The 16,411-nt window shown below is 46.0% G+C and overlaps 1 protein-coding gene across 1 annotated transcript in view; it reads right to left on the bottom strand.

The window, feature by feature from the left end:
- DCC (DCC netrin 1 receptor) overlaps positions 1-16,411 on the bottom strand; it is an 833,538-nt gene that overhangs the window by 393,499 nt on the left and 423,628 nt on the right. Inside the window, exons 4-5 of the mRNA XM_040337108.1 lie at positions 8,185-8,335; positions 1,057-1,193 (exon numbers count right to left, since the gene is read on the bottom strand). Of these exons, the coding sequence (XP_040193042.1) occupies positions 1,057-1,193; positions 8,185-8,335 (288 nt within the window). The remainder of the gene's footprint in view (positions 1-1,056; positions 1,194-8,184; positions 8,336-16,411) is intronic.

The following is a 16,411-nucleotide window of genomic DNA, read 5'->3' as shown; positions in this document are numbered from 1 at the left end:
CGTGCATAGCGCGAAATTACGTTACGCCGAGCTTTGTGGATCGCGTCAGGTCAATAAAGTTGCGTCGGGAAAAAAAAAAGATACGGCGAAAAAAAAAAAATGTAAAACAAAAAAAAAACGCGTCGCTGGACAGAAGGGTCTGTTTTTACAAGGTGTAAACAGTTTACACTTTGTAAAAGCAGCCCTAATTTTACACATGCAACTTAATACTTACATACGGAGAAAAAACGAAGCATAAAAGCTTCGTGGATCTCCGTAAGTGCTAATTTGAATACCCGAAGCGGCATTTCGACGCGAAATGCCCCCAGCAGCGGATGCGGTACTGCATCCTAAGATCCGGCAGTGTAAGTCCCTTACACATGCCGGATCTTCTGTCTATCTCTTGGAAACTGATTCTGTGGATCAGTTCCAAAGATAGAAACAGGGATACGACGGAGTAACAGTAAATACGCCGGCGTATCCCTTTTGAGGATCTGGCCCACAGTGTATATGTGAATTCTACCAGCAAAGACATTTGTAGTTATTTTCAGTCAGTCTATCAGGCAGCACAACCAGGTTGTTGACCTCACTTTTCTCTACTGCAGTTCAGCAATACTACTTGGTCCAAGACACACTTTATCCAGCATAGTAAAAATGTCATTACTTCAGTGCCCTGTCTTATAATAATGTTTTCTTATTTGGAATTGGCGCACACTCCACAACCCTACCACAAAAACTCAATTACTTGCCAAGCGCTGGCAACCTTAGTCATACATTTCCTGCACAAACTTGCAGAAACAACCGAGTACATCCTGGAATATAGATTTTTACAGAAGAATTGCAAATAGCACCCAAAAAAACGTAACCACAGCCCAAGTTCACAAGCAGCTGCATTAATAGTACTGTATGTGCAATTAAACATTGGATTATTGCTGACATGCAGAACAAGCAGAGGGGAGAGATTCACGGTTATTACTTCTTGAGCTACATCACAGCAAGTCGCATGTAGCCATTAACTGCATTTTAAATAATAATTAAACCTTTTGTAGAATATTGAAATCAGCATGTAGTGCTTACCCAGGACGCTTAGTTCTGCCGCGGCGGTGCTGTTCTCATTCTTGTAGATGACCACACACGTGTATGTCCCCGCATCGCCTTCTGTTACGTTGGAAATCAGCAGATTGCTGCCTCCCAGCAGTGAGTATTTCCTTGTCCTGAAATAATAAATGAAAATGAAAAAAATGTATCAGAGAAGCAATGGGGTTCTCACTGGTTGCTGTGTAAGGTAAAACGAATAATAAGGCTTAAAGTGTATGAAAGACAAAATCTGTTTTTAGGTTTGGCTTCGACCTCTTAGGCCCCGTACACACGATAGAATCCATCCGCAGATAAATCCCAGCAAATGGGTTTCTGCGGATAGATCCTATGGTGTGTACACGCCAGCGGATCTGTTTCCGCGGATAAATCTCCTCTGGGATGGATTCCAGCAGATCGGATATTTGCTGACATGCACAACAAATCCATCTGCTGGAATCCATTCCAACGGATGGATCCGCTCGTCTGTACAGACTTACCGGATCCATCCGTCCAAAGGGATTCCCCGCACGCGTCGTAATGATTTGACGCATGCGTGGAATTCCTTATATGACAGCGTCGCGCCCGTCGCCGCGTCATAATAGCGGCGACGGCGCGACACGTCATCGCCAGAGGATTTCAGCGCGGATTTCAATGCGATGGTGTGTACACGCCATCGCATAGAAATCTTCTGAAATCCTCGAGAGGATTTATCCGCGGATACGGTCCGCTGGACCGTATCTGCGGATAAATCCTCTCGTGTGTATGGGGCCTTACAGTAACCACTTTTCTTAAAGCCAAACTCAAGAATGTTTACGTTACATAGTAGGTGAGGTTGAAAAAAGACACAAGTCCATCAAGTCCAACCTATGTGTGTGATTATATGTCAGTATTACATTGTATATCCCTGTATGTGTATATCTCTGTAACAATAGTGCACATTTTGATTTTAGATTTTTTTATCTTACCTAAAACACACTGGGCCAGATCCACATACATTGCAATCGGCGCAGCGTATCAGAGATACACTACGCCGCCGTACCTTACCTGGCGTATATTTGAATCCTCAGCGAGTTTGCGCCTTAAGTTACGGCGGCGTAGTGTATTTCTGGCGGCGGATTTCGAATTGGGCGGGTTGGGGGCGGGTTTCATTTAAATGAAGCGCGTCCCCGCGCCGATTGAACTGCGCATGTTCCGCTTTGAATTTTCCCGCCGTGCTTTGCGCGAAATGACGACGCAACGACATAATTTTTTGAACTTAGACGTGAGTTACGTCCATCCCTATTCACTGACGACTTATGGAAAAAAAATAATAATTAAAATTTCGACGCGGGAACAACGGCCATACTTAACATGGCAAGTCTATCTATACGCCGCAAAATACCAGCTTTAACTACACGCCGGAAAAAGCCGACTACAGACAACGTTAGAAAATGTGACGGCCGCGCGTACGTTCGTGGATCATGGTAAATCGCTAATTTGCATACCCGACGCGGAAAACGACGCAAACTCCACCCAGCGGGTGCCAAAGTATTTCATCTAAGATCCGAAGGCGTACGAAGCCGTACGCCTGTCGGATCTTACCCAGATGCCGTCGTATCTTGGTTTGAGGATTCAAACTAAAGATACGACGCGGGAAATTTGAAAGTACGCCGGCGTATCAGTAGATACGCCGGCGTACTTCGTCTGTGGATTTGGCCCACTGACACTGATACAAAAAAAAAATCCTAACCAAAAAAAAAAAATACTGACCCTGACCTTTGACCCTGACATTGACCCTAACTTTAACCCTGGCACCGGGGCTCCGAAGCAGGGTCGGTGCTACCACTAGGCAAACTAGGCAGCCGCCTAGGTCGCACTGCTGCCTAGGGTCGGCTGCCCGACCGCTGATTTCCCTCCATGTCTGAATGCTCTGCAGGCTACAGCATGTAACTTAGGCCTCGTACACACGATAGGTTAAACAGAGGACAACGGTCTGATGGACCGTTTTCATCGGTCAAAACCGTTCGTGTGTGGGCCCCATAGGTTATTTAACCATCGGTTAAAAAAAAGCCAACTTGCTTTAAATTTAACCGATGGATTGCTAACCGATAGGTCAAAACCGATCGTTAGTAGGCACGACCATCGGTTAAAAATCCACGCATGCTCAGAATCAAGTCGACGCATGCTTGGAAGCATTGAACTTCATTTTTTCAGCACGTCATTGTGTTTTACGTCACCGCGTTCTGACACGATCGGTTATTTAACCAATGGTGTGTGGGCGCGACGGACCATCAGTCAGCTTCATCGGTTAACCGATGACAACGGTCCATCAGACCGTTCTTATCGGATGGACTGATCGTGTGTACGAGGCTTAACTCAGGCAGCTGCTCCATCTGGCCGGTAATGTAATTTGAGGGGCAGCGCTGCACTGGAGGCAGCGCTAGAGGAAGCAGAGCCGATGCTTCGTGTATAGCGCTGCCTCCTGTCACATGGGCAGGGCAAAGAGGGGTGGGGCCAATGGGGGCGGTAAAAAGAGGTTTCGCTTAGGGTGTCAAAGATCCTTGCACCAGCCCTGCTCCGAAGGTTCTAGTTAGTTAAATCTTTGGGAGGAAAATATGTGATCCACAGGTCACAGATTTTGTCGAATTCCTTGTGGGTACAGTGGAACCTCGGATTGCGAGTAACTCGGTTAACGAGCATTTCGCAATACGATCACTGTGTTTTTAAAAATCGTAACTCGCTTTGTGAGTGTTGTCTTGCAATATGAGCACTATTCTGGTCAAAGAGATGTGTAGGACCGCATTTTGCCTAAGGTGGGGGGGGGGGGGGGCGCCGGAGCTGAGCGGAGCCGTTCGGAAATGCACGGAAAGACCAGAGGACAGCTCGGCTGACCTCGGCAAATCTCGGGAACAAAGTCTTTCCAAGGTTTGCCGAGGTCAGCCAATGTTTCCCTTTGGCCTTTTCGGACGTTTCTTATGCCGCGTACACACGATAATTTTTCAGCATGAAAAAAAACATTGTTTTTCAGCATGTCGAAAAAACTACGTTTTCCCAACTTCATCATTTAAACGGTCTTGCCTACACACCATCATTTTAAAAAAATGATCTAACAAAGCGCGGTGACGTACAACACGTACGACGGCACTATAAAGGGAAAGTTCCATTTGTCTTTGGGCTGCTTTAGCTGATTCCGTGTTAGTAAAAGACGATTCGCGCTTTTTTGCCTGTTACAGCGTGCTGAATGTGCTTACTCCATTATGAACGGTAGTTTTACCAGAACGAGCGCTCCCGTCTCATAACTTGCTCCTGAGCATGCGTCGTTTTTTTTTTGTCGTTTTAGTCCAAACACAATAATTTTTTACAACCCAAAAAACGACATAATTTAAAACGACGTTAAAAAATGCAGCATGTTTGATTTTTTTTTTTGTCGTTTTTCAGAACCTGAAAACTGATGTGAAGCCCACACATGATCATTTTAAATGACTTTTTTGAAAAACAACGTTTTTTTCATCCCGAAAAATGATCATGTGTATGCAGCATGAGGCTCTCCGGTGCAGCCCCTGCCTCTGGCCACATGCGGTATTGCATGCCATTGAAGTCCATTGACTTCAATGGGGAAACTCGCTTTGATATGCAAGTACTTTGGATTACAAGCATTCTCCAGGAACAGATTATACTCATAATCCGAGGTTCCACTGTATTAGTGAGAATGCTGGTCAGCTGTTTTTTTATCTTTTTTATTTTTCATGAAAAGGTAAACCTGACCTTTTTCACCCGAATTTTTTTTTTTTTAACATTAGATTGATGCTCATTTTGTCAAGGGGAATCGGTAGTTTTTTTTAAATCGAAGCAGTACTTACCGTTTTAGAGAGCGATCTTCTCCGCCGCTTCCGGGTATGGTCTTCGGGACTGGGCGTTCCTATTTGACTGACAGTCTTCCGACAGGCTTCCGACGGTCGCATACATCGCGTCACGAGTAGCCGAAAGAAGCCGAACGTCGGTGCGGCTCTATACGGCGCCTGCGCACCGACGTTCGGCTACTTTTGGAAAATCGTGACGCGATGTATGCGACCGTTGGAAGCCTGTTGGAAGCCTGTCAATCAAATAGGAACGCCCAGTCCCGCAGCCCATACCCGGAAGCGGCGGAGAAGATCGCTCTCTAAAACGGTAAGTACTGCTTCGATTTAAAAAAAAACTACCCGATTCCCCTTGACAAAATGAGCCTCAATCTAATGTTAAAAATTAACTTTTCGGGTGAACCTCCACTTTAAAAGGCCAGTGGAAAAGGATAAATAATAACAGAGCATAGCATAAAAAAAACATAAAACATAACCTATAACATAGAATAACAGTCTATAACATATAATCAGAACACAAACAAAGCATAAAAAAAATAACAGCGAAAATTGCTTTCGATTACAAATACGCTCTAAAGGCCAAGCAAATAAAATCTGTTGTAAAATGTTTCACCCTCCTTGGTTATTTTGTGTGTTTATACCAGAGCAAGGCTCATTCCTTATGACGGTGTTTATTAGATAGTTCGGTGTTGGTAGGTTACGGAACGCTCTCTGCCTCCGTGTCCTATAATTTGCCCCCTCCACAGCCAGTCAGGTGGATGATGCTTGTGGAGAAGCACAGCCGTTTTCTCAGATGGAACAATACATTACAATCAGAATTAATGACATCTTGAGATGCAGGTGACACTTGTTATCTCTTGCACATTGCGCCGTACTGCCATTACACAGAGCTGAATTTTCTCAGGATTTGTAGTGATTGAAAAATAATACTCAGGAATTCAGCAGACTCCTAACTATAATGGGAATGTCTGAACAGAAAAAAAAAGGGATAGAGCTAAACAAACCGTACAAACAGTTTCTACGGAATTTCTAGAATTCTACCTATTTTCAAAAAAAATAATAAAAATGAAATATATATATATATATATATATATTACTAACAATTGCACCTTTATAGCAAAAAGCAAAACTGCATTTAATATTTTTGGAATTTGAGCCTGAAAAGTAAAGCCGCGTACACATGCTCCAGAGCATTTTTCATGACGTGAAAAATGGGCATTAAAAATTTAGAACGTGCTCTTTTTTTTTCGCGTCGTTTTTCACGTCGTGGGCTTTAACGGCGGGAAAAAAATGCGCATGCTCAGAAGCAAGTTATGAGACGGGAGCGCTCGTTCTGGTAAAACTAGCGTTTGTAATGGAGATAGCACATTCGTCACGCTGTAACAGACTGAAAAACACGAAGACTGAAAAGCGCAAATCGTCTCTCACCAAACTTTTACTAACACGAAATCAGCCATCTGAGTGGAACTTCCCCTTTATAGTGCCGTCGTACGTGTTGTACGTCACCGTACTTTGCTCAAACGTTTTTTTTTTCACAATCGTGTGTAGGCAAGGCAGGCTTGACAAGAATCACGTCGAAAAAACGTTGTTTTTTCTAGACCATTAAAAACTATTGTGTGTACGCAGCATCATAGTCTGTAGGAGCCTGCGCATTGCACCAATGTGCACTATTGTTTCTGAGTACAGACAACTACCGTATTTTCCGGCGTATAAGACGACTGGGCGTATAAGACGACCCCCCTAATTTTCCAGGAAAAATGTTGGTTTTGGGATATACTCACTGTATAAGACTACCCCCTTCTTACTAGTCTTTCTGGAAGCTGAGGGGTAGCCAGAACCGCTGATAGAAACAGGCTTTTTCAAACCTCACTGTGCAATTACATTACATTCCTCACTGTGCCATTACATTACATGCCCCCACATTGCCATCACTTGCCCCTCAATTGCCTCTCATTGTGTCATCACTTGCCTCTCATTGTGTCATCACTTGCCCCTCACTTGCCTCTCATTGTGTCATCACTTGCCCCTCACTTGCCTCTCATTGTGTCATCATTTGCCTCTCATTGTGTCATCACTTGCCCCTCACTTGCCTCTCATTGTGTCATTATTTGCCTCTCATTGTGTCATCACTTGCCCCTCACTTGCCTCTCATTGTGTCATCATTTGCCTCTCATTGTGTCATCACTTGCCCCTCACTTGCCTCTCATTGTGTCATCACTTGCCCCTCACTTGCCTCTCATTGTGTCATCACTTGCCTCTCATTGTGTCACCACTTGCCTCTCATTGTGTCACCACTTGCCCCCCAGTGCAATAACCGTAAACACTCACTTTTTTTTCCAGCGGTGACAGTCTCCCGTGCTGCGAGCGCGAGCATCAATGATTTCAAAGCCGCGCCTTCTCTTCAGAGTGTTCTGTGATAGGCGGAACACAAATCTTCTCATCCTCGTCCGAGGATGAGAAGGCATCTGTGATAGGAGGAACACAGAACAGAGGCGCTGCTGGGAAGATTTGTGTTCCTCCTATCACAGAACACTCTGAAGAGAAGGCGCGGCTTTGAAATCATTCACGCTCGCGCTCGCAGCACGGGAGACTGTCACCGCTGGAAAAAAAAAAGTGAGTACTGAGACCGTACCCGGCGTAAAAGACGACCCCTGACTTTGGATGCATGTTTTTGCATCCAGAAAATCGTCTTATACGCCGGAAAATACGGTATGTGGTATACCTGAGATCATCAGGAGCAGGAAAAATTTGGGTTGTACTTCGGTGGAAAGTTAAGGGTAGTAACAAGCTAAAATATACAGCTACATTAATTTTTTTTTTTTTTTTTTTTTACTATTTTGGGCCAGTTTCCTTTTTATAATAATAATAAAAAAAAAAATCTGGAAATATCCATTATTATTTACCACCATATGAAAGGATAATTTTTCCTGAAAAAAAAAAACGCAGTATAATTCACCTGGATGCACAAAGTACCTGTGAGGATCTATACGGTTTTACTAACACATGTGAAGGTTGCAAAGGGGTTAAAAACAGACAGAAAAAAATAACAAGGTTTGGCTTCCATAGACTTCAATGGGGGTTTCGGTGCTAGGTTTGGGGTTTAGGACTTTTTTTGGCCAACGTCCAGCCGACCAAACTTTGTTTGGCTCGCTCATCACTAGATGCAGGTTGCACCGATCCATTCATTCGTTCTCATAATATGGTTAAAGCGTTGTAGTCCTAAAATTAATTGTTTGTTGAGGTTTATAGAAATCTAGGTGATCATGAAACAAATCCAAAGTAAAGGACTTGCCTGGTCAGGATGAGTTCCTCTCCATGCATCCAGAAGATGGTGGGTGTTGGGTATCCAGAAACAGCACATTCGAGGACCGCATCCTGTCCTTCCACAACAGCGACGTTGGAAGGCCTTTGCAGAAAGATTTGTTGTCGATGTAAGCCGGATTCTGCAAACAAGAAAAGCTGGTTACTTCTTCTAAGAAAAGGAAAAGCCTGTGGTGTGCATTATGATATTCAAACTGTGAAAAACATCATTTGCGTTTCCAATCAGCCTAATTAGCTCCGTATGATTGGCCTGTTTTTGGAGGAATTTTCAACAGCTGAAAAGATTTGTGTGTTCTCTACCGGCATTTAGTAATATATTGGAGACGGTATCTGCTCGCTGCTTGCTCATTTTTACTACCCAAAAATAAACTTTTTATTCAACAATCAGATCCACTGAATTTATATTTTTCTTTATAGTTTTCTTATCAATATTTGTATCATTTTGTATGTATCAGTTCACAAAGAATATTCGGCTTTTACCACGTACAATAAATACAGTAAATAGGTGCATTTCCATAAAGGCCAAAGAAACAGGTTCACTTACCCACCCCCCCATTCACATAAGCTTTTATGTAGGAACCTGCTGCTGGGCGAAAAGGCCGACTGCTGACAGAAAACTAAGAAGATACAAGGGCTGCTGTTTTGGGGAAACCATTAGGCAGTGGTGGCCCATAATGCAAGGTGCAGGGGCGCCGCCCCCTATCTATGCATCCGGTCCCCTAATCTACATACAGGCCGCTAGGCGCATGGATTTTAATGGGGTAGATAGATAGAGATACTTTATTAAAGAACAGATAGATAGATAGATAGATAGATAGATAGATAGATAGATACATAGATACTTTAATGAAAGATAGATACATAGATGGATACATAGATACAGGAGATGCTGTGCAGGGGTGCCGCCCCCCATCCATGCATCCGGCCCCTTATCTACATGCGGGCTGCTGGACGCATGGATTTTAATGGGGTAGATAGCCAGAGATACTTTATTAAATAACAGATAGATAGATAGAAAGATAGATAGATAGATCGATTGATAGATAGATAGATAGATACTTAGATACTTTAATGAAAGATAGATAGATAGATAGATAGATAGATAGATAGATAGATAGATAGATACATAGATAGATACATAGATACATAGATACAAGGGGCCAGATTCACAAAGAGATACGACGGTGTATCTACAGATACACCATCGTATCTCTGACTTACACTGGTCCTATCTATGCGCCTGATTCATAGAATCAGATACGCATAGATAGGGCTAAGATCTGACAGTGTTACACTGTGTTACACTGTCGGATCTTTTTTTCAATTTAAAAATGGCGCCGGGGGCGTTCCCGCTGATTTACGATAAATAATATGTAAATCAGCGAGATACGCAAATTCACGAATGTACGCGGACACGACGCAGTCTTCTTACGACGTTTCCGTAGCGGCGTACCCGTTGTATACTTACCCCTGCTTTTATCAGGCGCAGCCAATGTTAAGTATAGCCGGCGTTCCCGAGTCAAATTTGAATTTTCTAACGTCGTTTGCGTACGCTGATTCACAAACACGTGCGTCGCAAGTCACGCTCACGTCGAAACCACTGACGTCCTAGTGACGTCAGTGGGAGCAATGCACGCCGGGAAATTCCCCGGACGGCACATGCGCATTTAAATCGGCGCGGGAACGCGCCTGATTTAAATAGTACACTCCCCCTAGCCGCGGAATTTGAATTCCGCCGGGGGATTTAGGATCCGCCGCCGCAAGTTTGGAGGTAAGTGGTTTGTGAATTAGCCACTTGCCTCTCAAACTTGCGGGAGCGGATCTTAAATCACGTAGATCGAGCGGATCTATAGATCCGCTGATCTACGTGAATCTGGCCCAAGAGCTGCTGTTTTGGGGAACCCATTGGGCAGTGGCAGCCAATAATGGGCAGTGGCAGCCTATCCATGCCCCTTAATCTACATGTGGGGTGCTGGACGCATGGATTTTAATGGGATAGATAGATAGATAGATAGATAGATAGATAGATAGATAGATAGATAGATAGATAGATAGATAGATAGATAGATATTATTATACTAGATTTATATAGTGCCGCCAGTTTGTGGAGAGCTTTATAATATATAAGGAAGAAAATACAGCAACATGTAATTCAATACAAGAGGGTTAGATGGGCTGTGCTCCTGGGAGCTTACAATCTAATAGATAGATAGATAGATAGATAGATAGATAGATAGATAGATAGATAGATAGATAGATAGATAGACAGATAGCACTTTTTCTCAGCTATTGCCCCTGAACTCCTCCCCTGCCTGTCTAGTGGGGTGAGCAGTGTTAGCCCCATGTATGGTGGCCCCCTGGGGTGTGTGGTGAGCAGTGTTGGGTCATAGGACCCCCCAGTCCCCATGTATGGTGGTCCCTGTGGCACCCTGTGGTGTGTGGTGAGCAGTGTTTGGTCATAGGACCCCCCCCGGTCCCCATGTATGGTGGCCCCTGTGGTGTGTGGTGAACAGTGTTGGGTCATAGGACCCCCCGGTCCCCATGTATGGTGGTTCCTGTGGCCCATTGGGGTGTGTGGTGAACAGTGTTGGGTCATAGGACCCCCCGGTCCCTATGTATGGTGGTCCCTGTGGCACCCTGTGGTGTGTGGTGAGCAGTGTTTGGTCATAGGACCCCCCGGTCCCTATGTATGGTGGTCCCTGTGGCACCCTGTGGTGTGTGGTGAGCAGTGTTTGGTCATAGGGCCCCCCGTTCCCCATGTATGGTGGTTCCTGTGGCACCCTGTGGTGTGTGGTGAGCAGTGTTTAGTCATAGGACCCCCCAGGCCCTATGTATGGTGGTCTCTGTGGCCCCCTGGGGTGTGTGGTGAGCAGTGTTGGGTTATAGGACCCCCCGGTCCCTATGTATGGTGGTCCCTGTGGCACCCTGTGGTGTGTGGTGAGCAGTTTTTGTTCATAGGACCCCCCGGTCCCCATGTATGGTGGTCCCTGTGGCACCCTGTGGTGTGTGGTGAGCAGTTTTTGTTCATAGGACCCCCCGGTCCCCATGTATGGTGGTCCCTGTGGCCCCCTGTGGTGTGTGGTGCCCACGTTGGCTCAGTACAGAATACTGTAGTGCTTTATTTTGCATGGCTCCCTCCATCCCGGGGATTATTGTACAATGTTTAGCTCTATAAATACTTTCCTCCACTATCGGAGACCACATCACATAATTGCCCAGTGATCCAAGCACAATGTTTAAATTGCAAACCCAGAGTTTAAACTTCAGGTCAACAAAACAGTCCGATCCACAAAGAAAAAATAATGGTGCATAATAAGCGGCACAGAGAAAATAATGGTAAGAGGTTTATCTGAGAGAAAGGGAGCAGACTGCGGATAAGCCGGGGAAGGGAGGACGGTACACGGGGTTCCATTTGCTCTGCCACACTATGATGGCCTCTGTTCATTACGGGATTAGACTGAATAGCTGCTATGTAAAGCAGTGCAGTCAAAGTTGAGTGATAATATAAATATGTTATTATTGCGTTCTTACCGGCTCTAGCCCTTCCATGTCTTCCCGCTGCAGAATAAATGGTTCACATTCATTATAGCAGAGGGGTCTGGGGCTCCTGGGAGGGCCCCACATACCAATACCAGCAATGTGATTGGTTAGTTCTTTCACTGATTCATGGAACATATTGTTGGTATACCCCCCCCCCAGGAGCCCCAGACTAGGGTGACCACATTTCCAAACTAGCATTCAGGGACACCCCCCCTTCCCAAAAATCAGCTTGTGCTGTAACGAATCACAGCACAGTGATTGGACACAAGAGGCGGGATTTATGATTTCTCCAATCACAAGCATGGGGCAGGGATTGTGCTCCCAACCAGGACGAGTTCTGTCAGTGAGTAAAGTGGTGATGTGGCGCCCTTTTTTGGGGGCACCAGATTGACTCAGAGGAGGTGGCTGTGTCACTTTCATTACGGGACACTGTATTGTCCTGGAATGAAGGTACCCGGGACAGACCTGCAAAATGCGGGACCCGTGGTCACCCTGCCCCAGACCCCTCTACTATAATAAATGTAGTTCAGCAATCAGCAAAGATCATGCTTTCTGGAGAGCTCTGGTTCAGCGGAGGGGGGGGGAGTTGGACCTCTGCAGAGAGATCACTGCTTCCCCACAGAGAGCAATGGTCCTTCTGTGCAGCTGCGGGCAGGGGACAGGCTTTTCTACTCAGCCTATGGCTGCTTTAGAAAGAAAATGAACTGTTAGGCCCCGTACACACGACCGAACATGTCCGCTGGAACTGGTCCGACGGACCAGTTTCAGCAGACATGTTCGGTCGTGTGTACGGCCGACCGGAAAATTGTCCGGCAGATCGGACAGTTTCCAGCGGGCAAATGTTTCTTAGCATGCTAGGAAACATGTCCGCTGGAAGCCTGTCCGTCGGACTTGTTCGGTCGTCTGTACGACTCACCGGACATGTCCGATCAGCCGAAAGCCCTCACATGCGTTGAAGTGATTCGACGCATGCGTGGAAGCATTGACCTTCCAGGGCCGCGCACGTCGCCGCGTCATCGTTGTGGCGACGGCGCGGCCACGTCACCGCGTATCGTGTCCGCGTGGATTTCTGTCTGATGGTGTGTACAACCATCAGACAGAAATCCGGCAGCGGACACAGCGGACAGATCCGCTGGTGTGTACGAGGCCTTAGACACTGGGCAACTTTGTTTTGATGCAACTGGAATGCATGAAGCTGATTTAAAGCAGACCTTCAGTCATTTTTTTTCTCTCCATCTATTAAATATTTTGGACAACTTTATGCTCCCAACTTTGTGGGAACAGTTTGGGGATGGCCCCTTCCTGTTCCAACATGACTGCCCACCAGTGCACAAAGCAAGATCCATAAAGACATGGATGAGTGAGTTTGGGGTGGAGGAACTTGACTGGCCTGCATAGAGTCCTGACCTCAACCCGATAGAACACCTTTGGGATGAATTGGAGCTGAGACTGCGATTCAGGCCTTCTCATCCAACATCAGTGCCTGACCTCACAAATGCGCTTCTGGAAGAATAGTGAAACATTCCCATAGACACACTCCTAAACCTTGTGGTCAGCCCTCTCAGAAGATTTGAAGCTGTTATAGCTGCAAAGGGTGGGGACCCTACGGACTAAGAGTGAGATACCATTAAAGTTCATGTGTGTGTAAAGGCAGGCGTCCCAATACTTTTGACAAAATACTGGCCCAGATTCAGGTAGCCTTGCGCTTTTTTTACGTAGGCGCAGGGCACCGTTTTTGCCCTGCGCCCCTGCAAATTTTCTGCGCTACCCGCGATTCACGGAGCAGTAGCTCCGTAAATTGCGTGGGCGCTCCGGCAAAATGCCCGGCGTAAGCGCGCGCAATTTAAATGATCCCGTAGGGGGCGGGAATCATTTAAATTAGGCGCGTTCCCGCGCCGAGCGTAGGGCGCATGCGCCGTCGGGAAACTTTCCCGACGTGCATTGCGGTAAATGACGTCGCAAGGACGTCATTTGCTTCAAAGTGAACGTGAATGGCGTCCAGCGCCATTCAGGATTCACTTACGCAAACAACGAAAATTTCAAATTTCGCGACGCAGGAACGACGGGTATACTTTAGCATTGGCTGCCCCTGCTTTTAGCATGTGCAGCCTTACGCGAAACCCGACGTACGCAAATGACGTAAACTGCGTACGCAGGGCTCGCGTAACGTTGTGAATCGGCGTTAGTATGCAATTTGCATACTATAAGCTGACCACAACGGGAACGCCACCTAGCGGCCAACGTAAGAATGCAGCCTAAGATATGAGGGCATAAGAGCCTTATGCCACGCATATCTTAGGCTGCAGTCGGCGTAACGAGCTCTCTGAATCAGGAGAACTCGTTACGCCAGGGCAAGTAAGCAATTGCGCTGCGTAACTATGGTTACGCAGACGCAATTGCTACCTGAATCTACCCCACTGTGTTTCCGGAAGTGGCTATGCACTACTTCCATTGTGGAGAAGAGAAAACCCTTTCCGCTGCAATTTTGATGCCATATGACCGAGGTCACCATGTCTATTCATATTTCCATGATTGCATCGGCACATTATCCACATAGCAATCCCCTGATTGCAGGAATCAAACCATGTAAATGGCATGACCATTCTACCCATAATAGTTGCTTCTTTTCAAACAGAACATAATATGTAACGTCAATCCTGCTTTCTCCCGCCGATAAAATGGAAATGACCAAAAGGTTTTGTGATGTAGAAATAAAAACGTGTGGGAATGTCCTAGTGATGATTTCATGGAAGTGCCGAGTTCTCAGGTGACGGGGCCCGGCAGAAAATGGCGTGATGGGAGATGTACGGAGCACTGCATTTGCTGTAAGTGGTGTCAGCCAGGTCAAGTGTGTCAGCGGTAATTGGGAGAGAAGAAAACTGGCTACAACTACTTTTAAAAGGTGTGCTGCGCCTGCGAGGGGAATGACAATTTCCCCAATGAGAGATAACGGCTCGGAGGATTAACAGACATCAAATGTGAATGTAGACGAGGTTCTGATAATGGGATGATGCTTAAATGGTAGGAAATCACTGCTGCAGGGTGACAACTGCCGATGGTGTAGAGAAATCTTATCAGTGGATACAATTCTGTATAAGGGAGTCAATGGGCATCCTAGAGATTTGGTTGATTGCATCGGCACATTATCCACATAATGGTTATTCCAAACGGACCCATTTCGATGCAGGTAGTGGTCGATGCATGGCTGAAGAAAGCAATCGACTACTCAGAAGCTTTGCACTAACATTTACCCGTACATCTCACACCAACATTTACCCTAAATTCATCTGTAACCTTAAAGTGGATGTAAATCCTCTCTCATCCTTTCTAAACTCCTGCCATAGTGCTGATCTATAAGGATATAGATGCCTCCTGCATGTATCCTTACCTGTCAAATGTCTCCCCTCTGTCTGTTATAAGAACTGAAAACCTGCAGATTCTGTGGGTGGGTCTGTTGTCTGGAGCTCGGTGGGTGGAGTTGTGATGTCAGTAGACACCTCTACACTCCCCTTGTCAACATGCATTTTTTCCTGTGTATTCCTTACACTAAATTCTGCTATGATCACTAACATCCAGTCAAAATCCAGAAAAGTAACCACATGACTTCAGAAAAGGAGTGGGGAGCTGCGGTGGCTCAACGCGATTGGCACTGCGCCTGACAAGCCATTCACCTCTGCAGCTAGGGGTTCGGATCCCGGTCTCAGCTACATGTGAATTGAGTTTGGTGGTCTCAGCCCGGCTCCCGTGGGTGTGCTATGCGAGGTAAGCCTGCGCTTAGTACGCCCACCCCCCTCCCACAAAAACCACCACACTTACATGCACTCGAAATTGGGTTAACATGCACGCACTTTGACCACGCGGTCTCTAAAAAGAGAGGTGAAGGACTAACGGGGCTGGTTGAGCGGGCTAGATCCTCTCACTCCCTTATAGGGAGTCCCTCTGCCCCATTGGGCTTCAAAGCGGAGCAGGTAGGGCAGGCTGTGTGGGAGGACCCCCTCACACCCGCCATTGCCACCCGGGGCATGGAGAAAGGTGGCAGATTGCCTCTGGGGGAGGCCTGCCTACTCCCAACTCCTGCAGTCCGGCTCCTCTCTCGAGCACACGCACAAAATACACTTTAAAAGGAAAAAAAAAAAAAAACAACCAGAAAAGAAGTGGGGGTGGGAATTGAAAAATAATGCCTGTCTCCAGGATAGTGCATGAGATATGGAAATAAACTGTCACTCACAGGAAGGGGGCGGAACGGACTAAGATTTTTCTCTGTAAGTCCGTTTTATTTCACTGAACAATAAAAGAGGATTGCTCAGAGCTGGATTAACTCTGTGTGGTAAGACTGGGCACAGATGATAGGAAATCTTATACTGTACATTGTGACATAAAAAAAATAAATAAAAACATTTCGGGTTTACATCCCGATGTTCTATATTTAAACTCCAATGGAATTCATCTGAATTTCCGATGGAATTTCTCAGATGGGGCATACACGCGGTCGGAAATTCCGATCGTTTGTACGGGGCTTAAGATCAAATTCTTACACTATCTGTCCTTGTCACCCTAAGGCCTCGTACAGACGGGCAAACATGTACGATGAAAACGGTCCACCGGACCGTTTTCAGCGTACATGCCCGCCCGGAGATTTCTGTATGATGGCTGTACAC

The sequence above is a fragment of the Rana temporaria genome, chromosome 1 (genome assembly GCF_905171775.1).
Source record: "Rana temporaria chromosome 1, aRanTem1.1, whole genome shotgun sequence".
NCBI lineage: Eukaryota > Metazoa > Chordata > Amphibia > Anura > Ranidae > Rana > Rana temporaria.
Note: the sequence above shows the minus strand (reverse complement) of the source record. Positions and strands in the feature narration are given on the sequence as shown.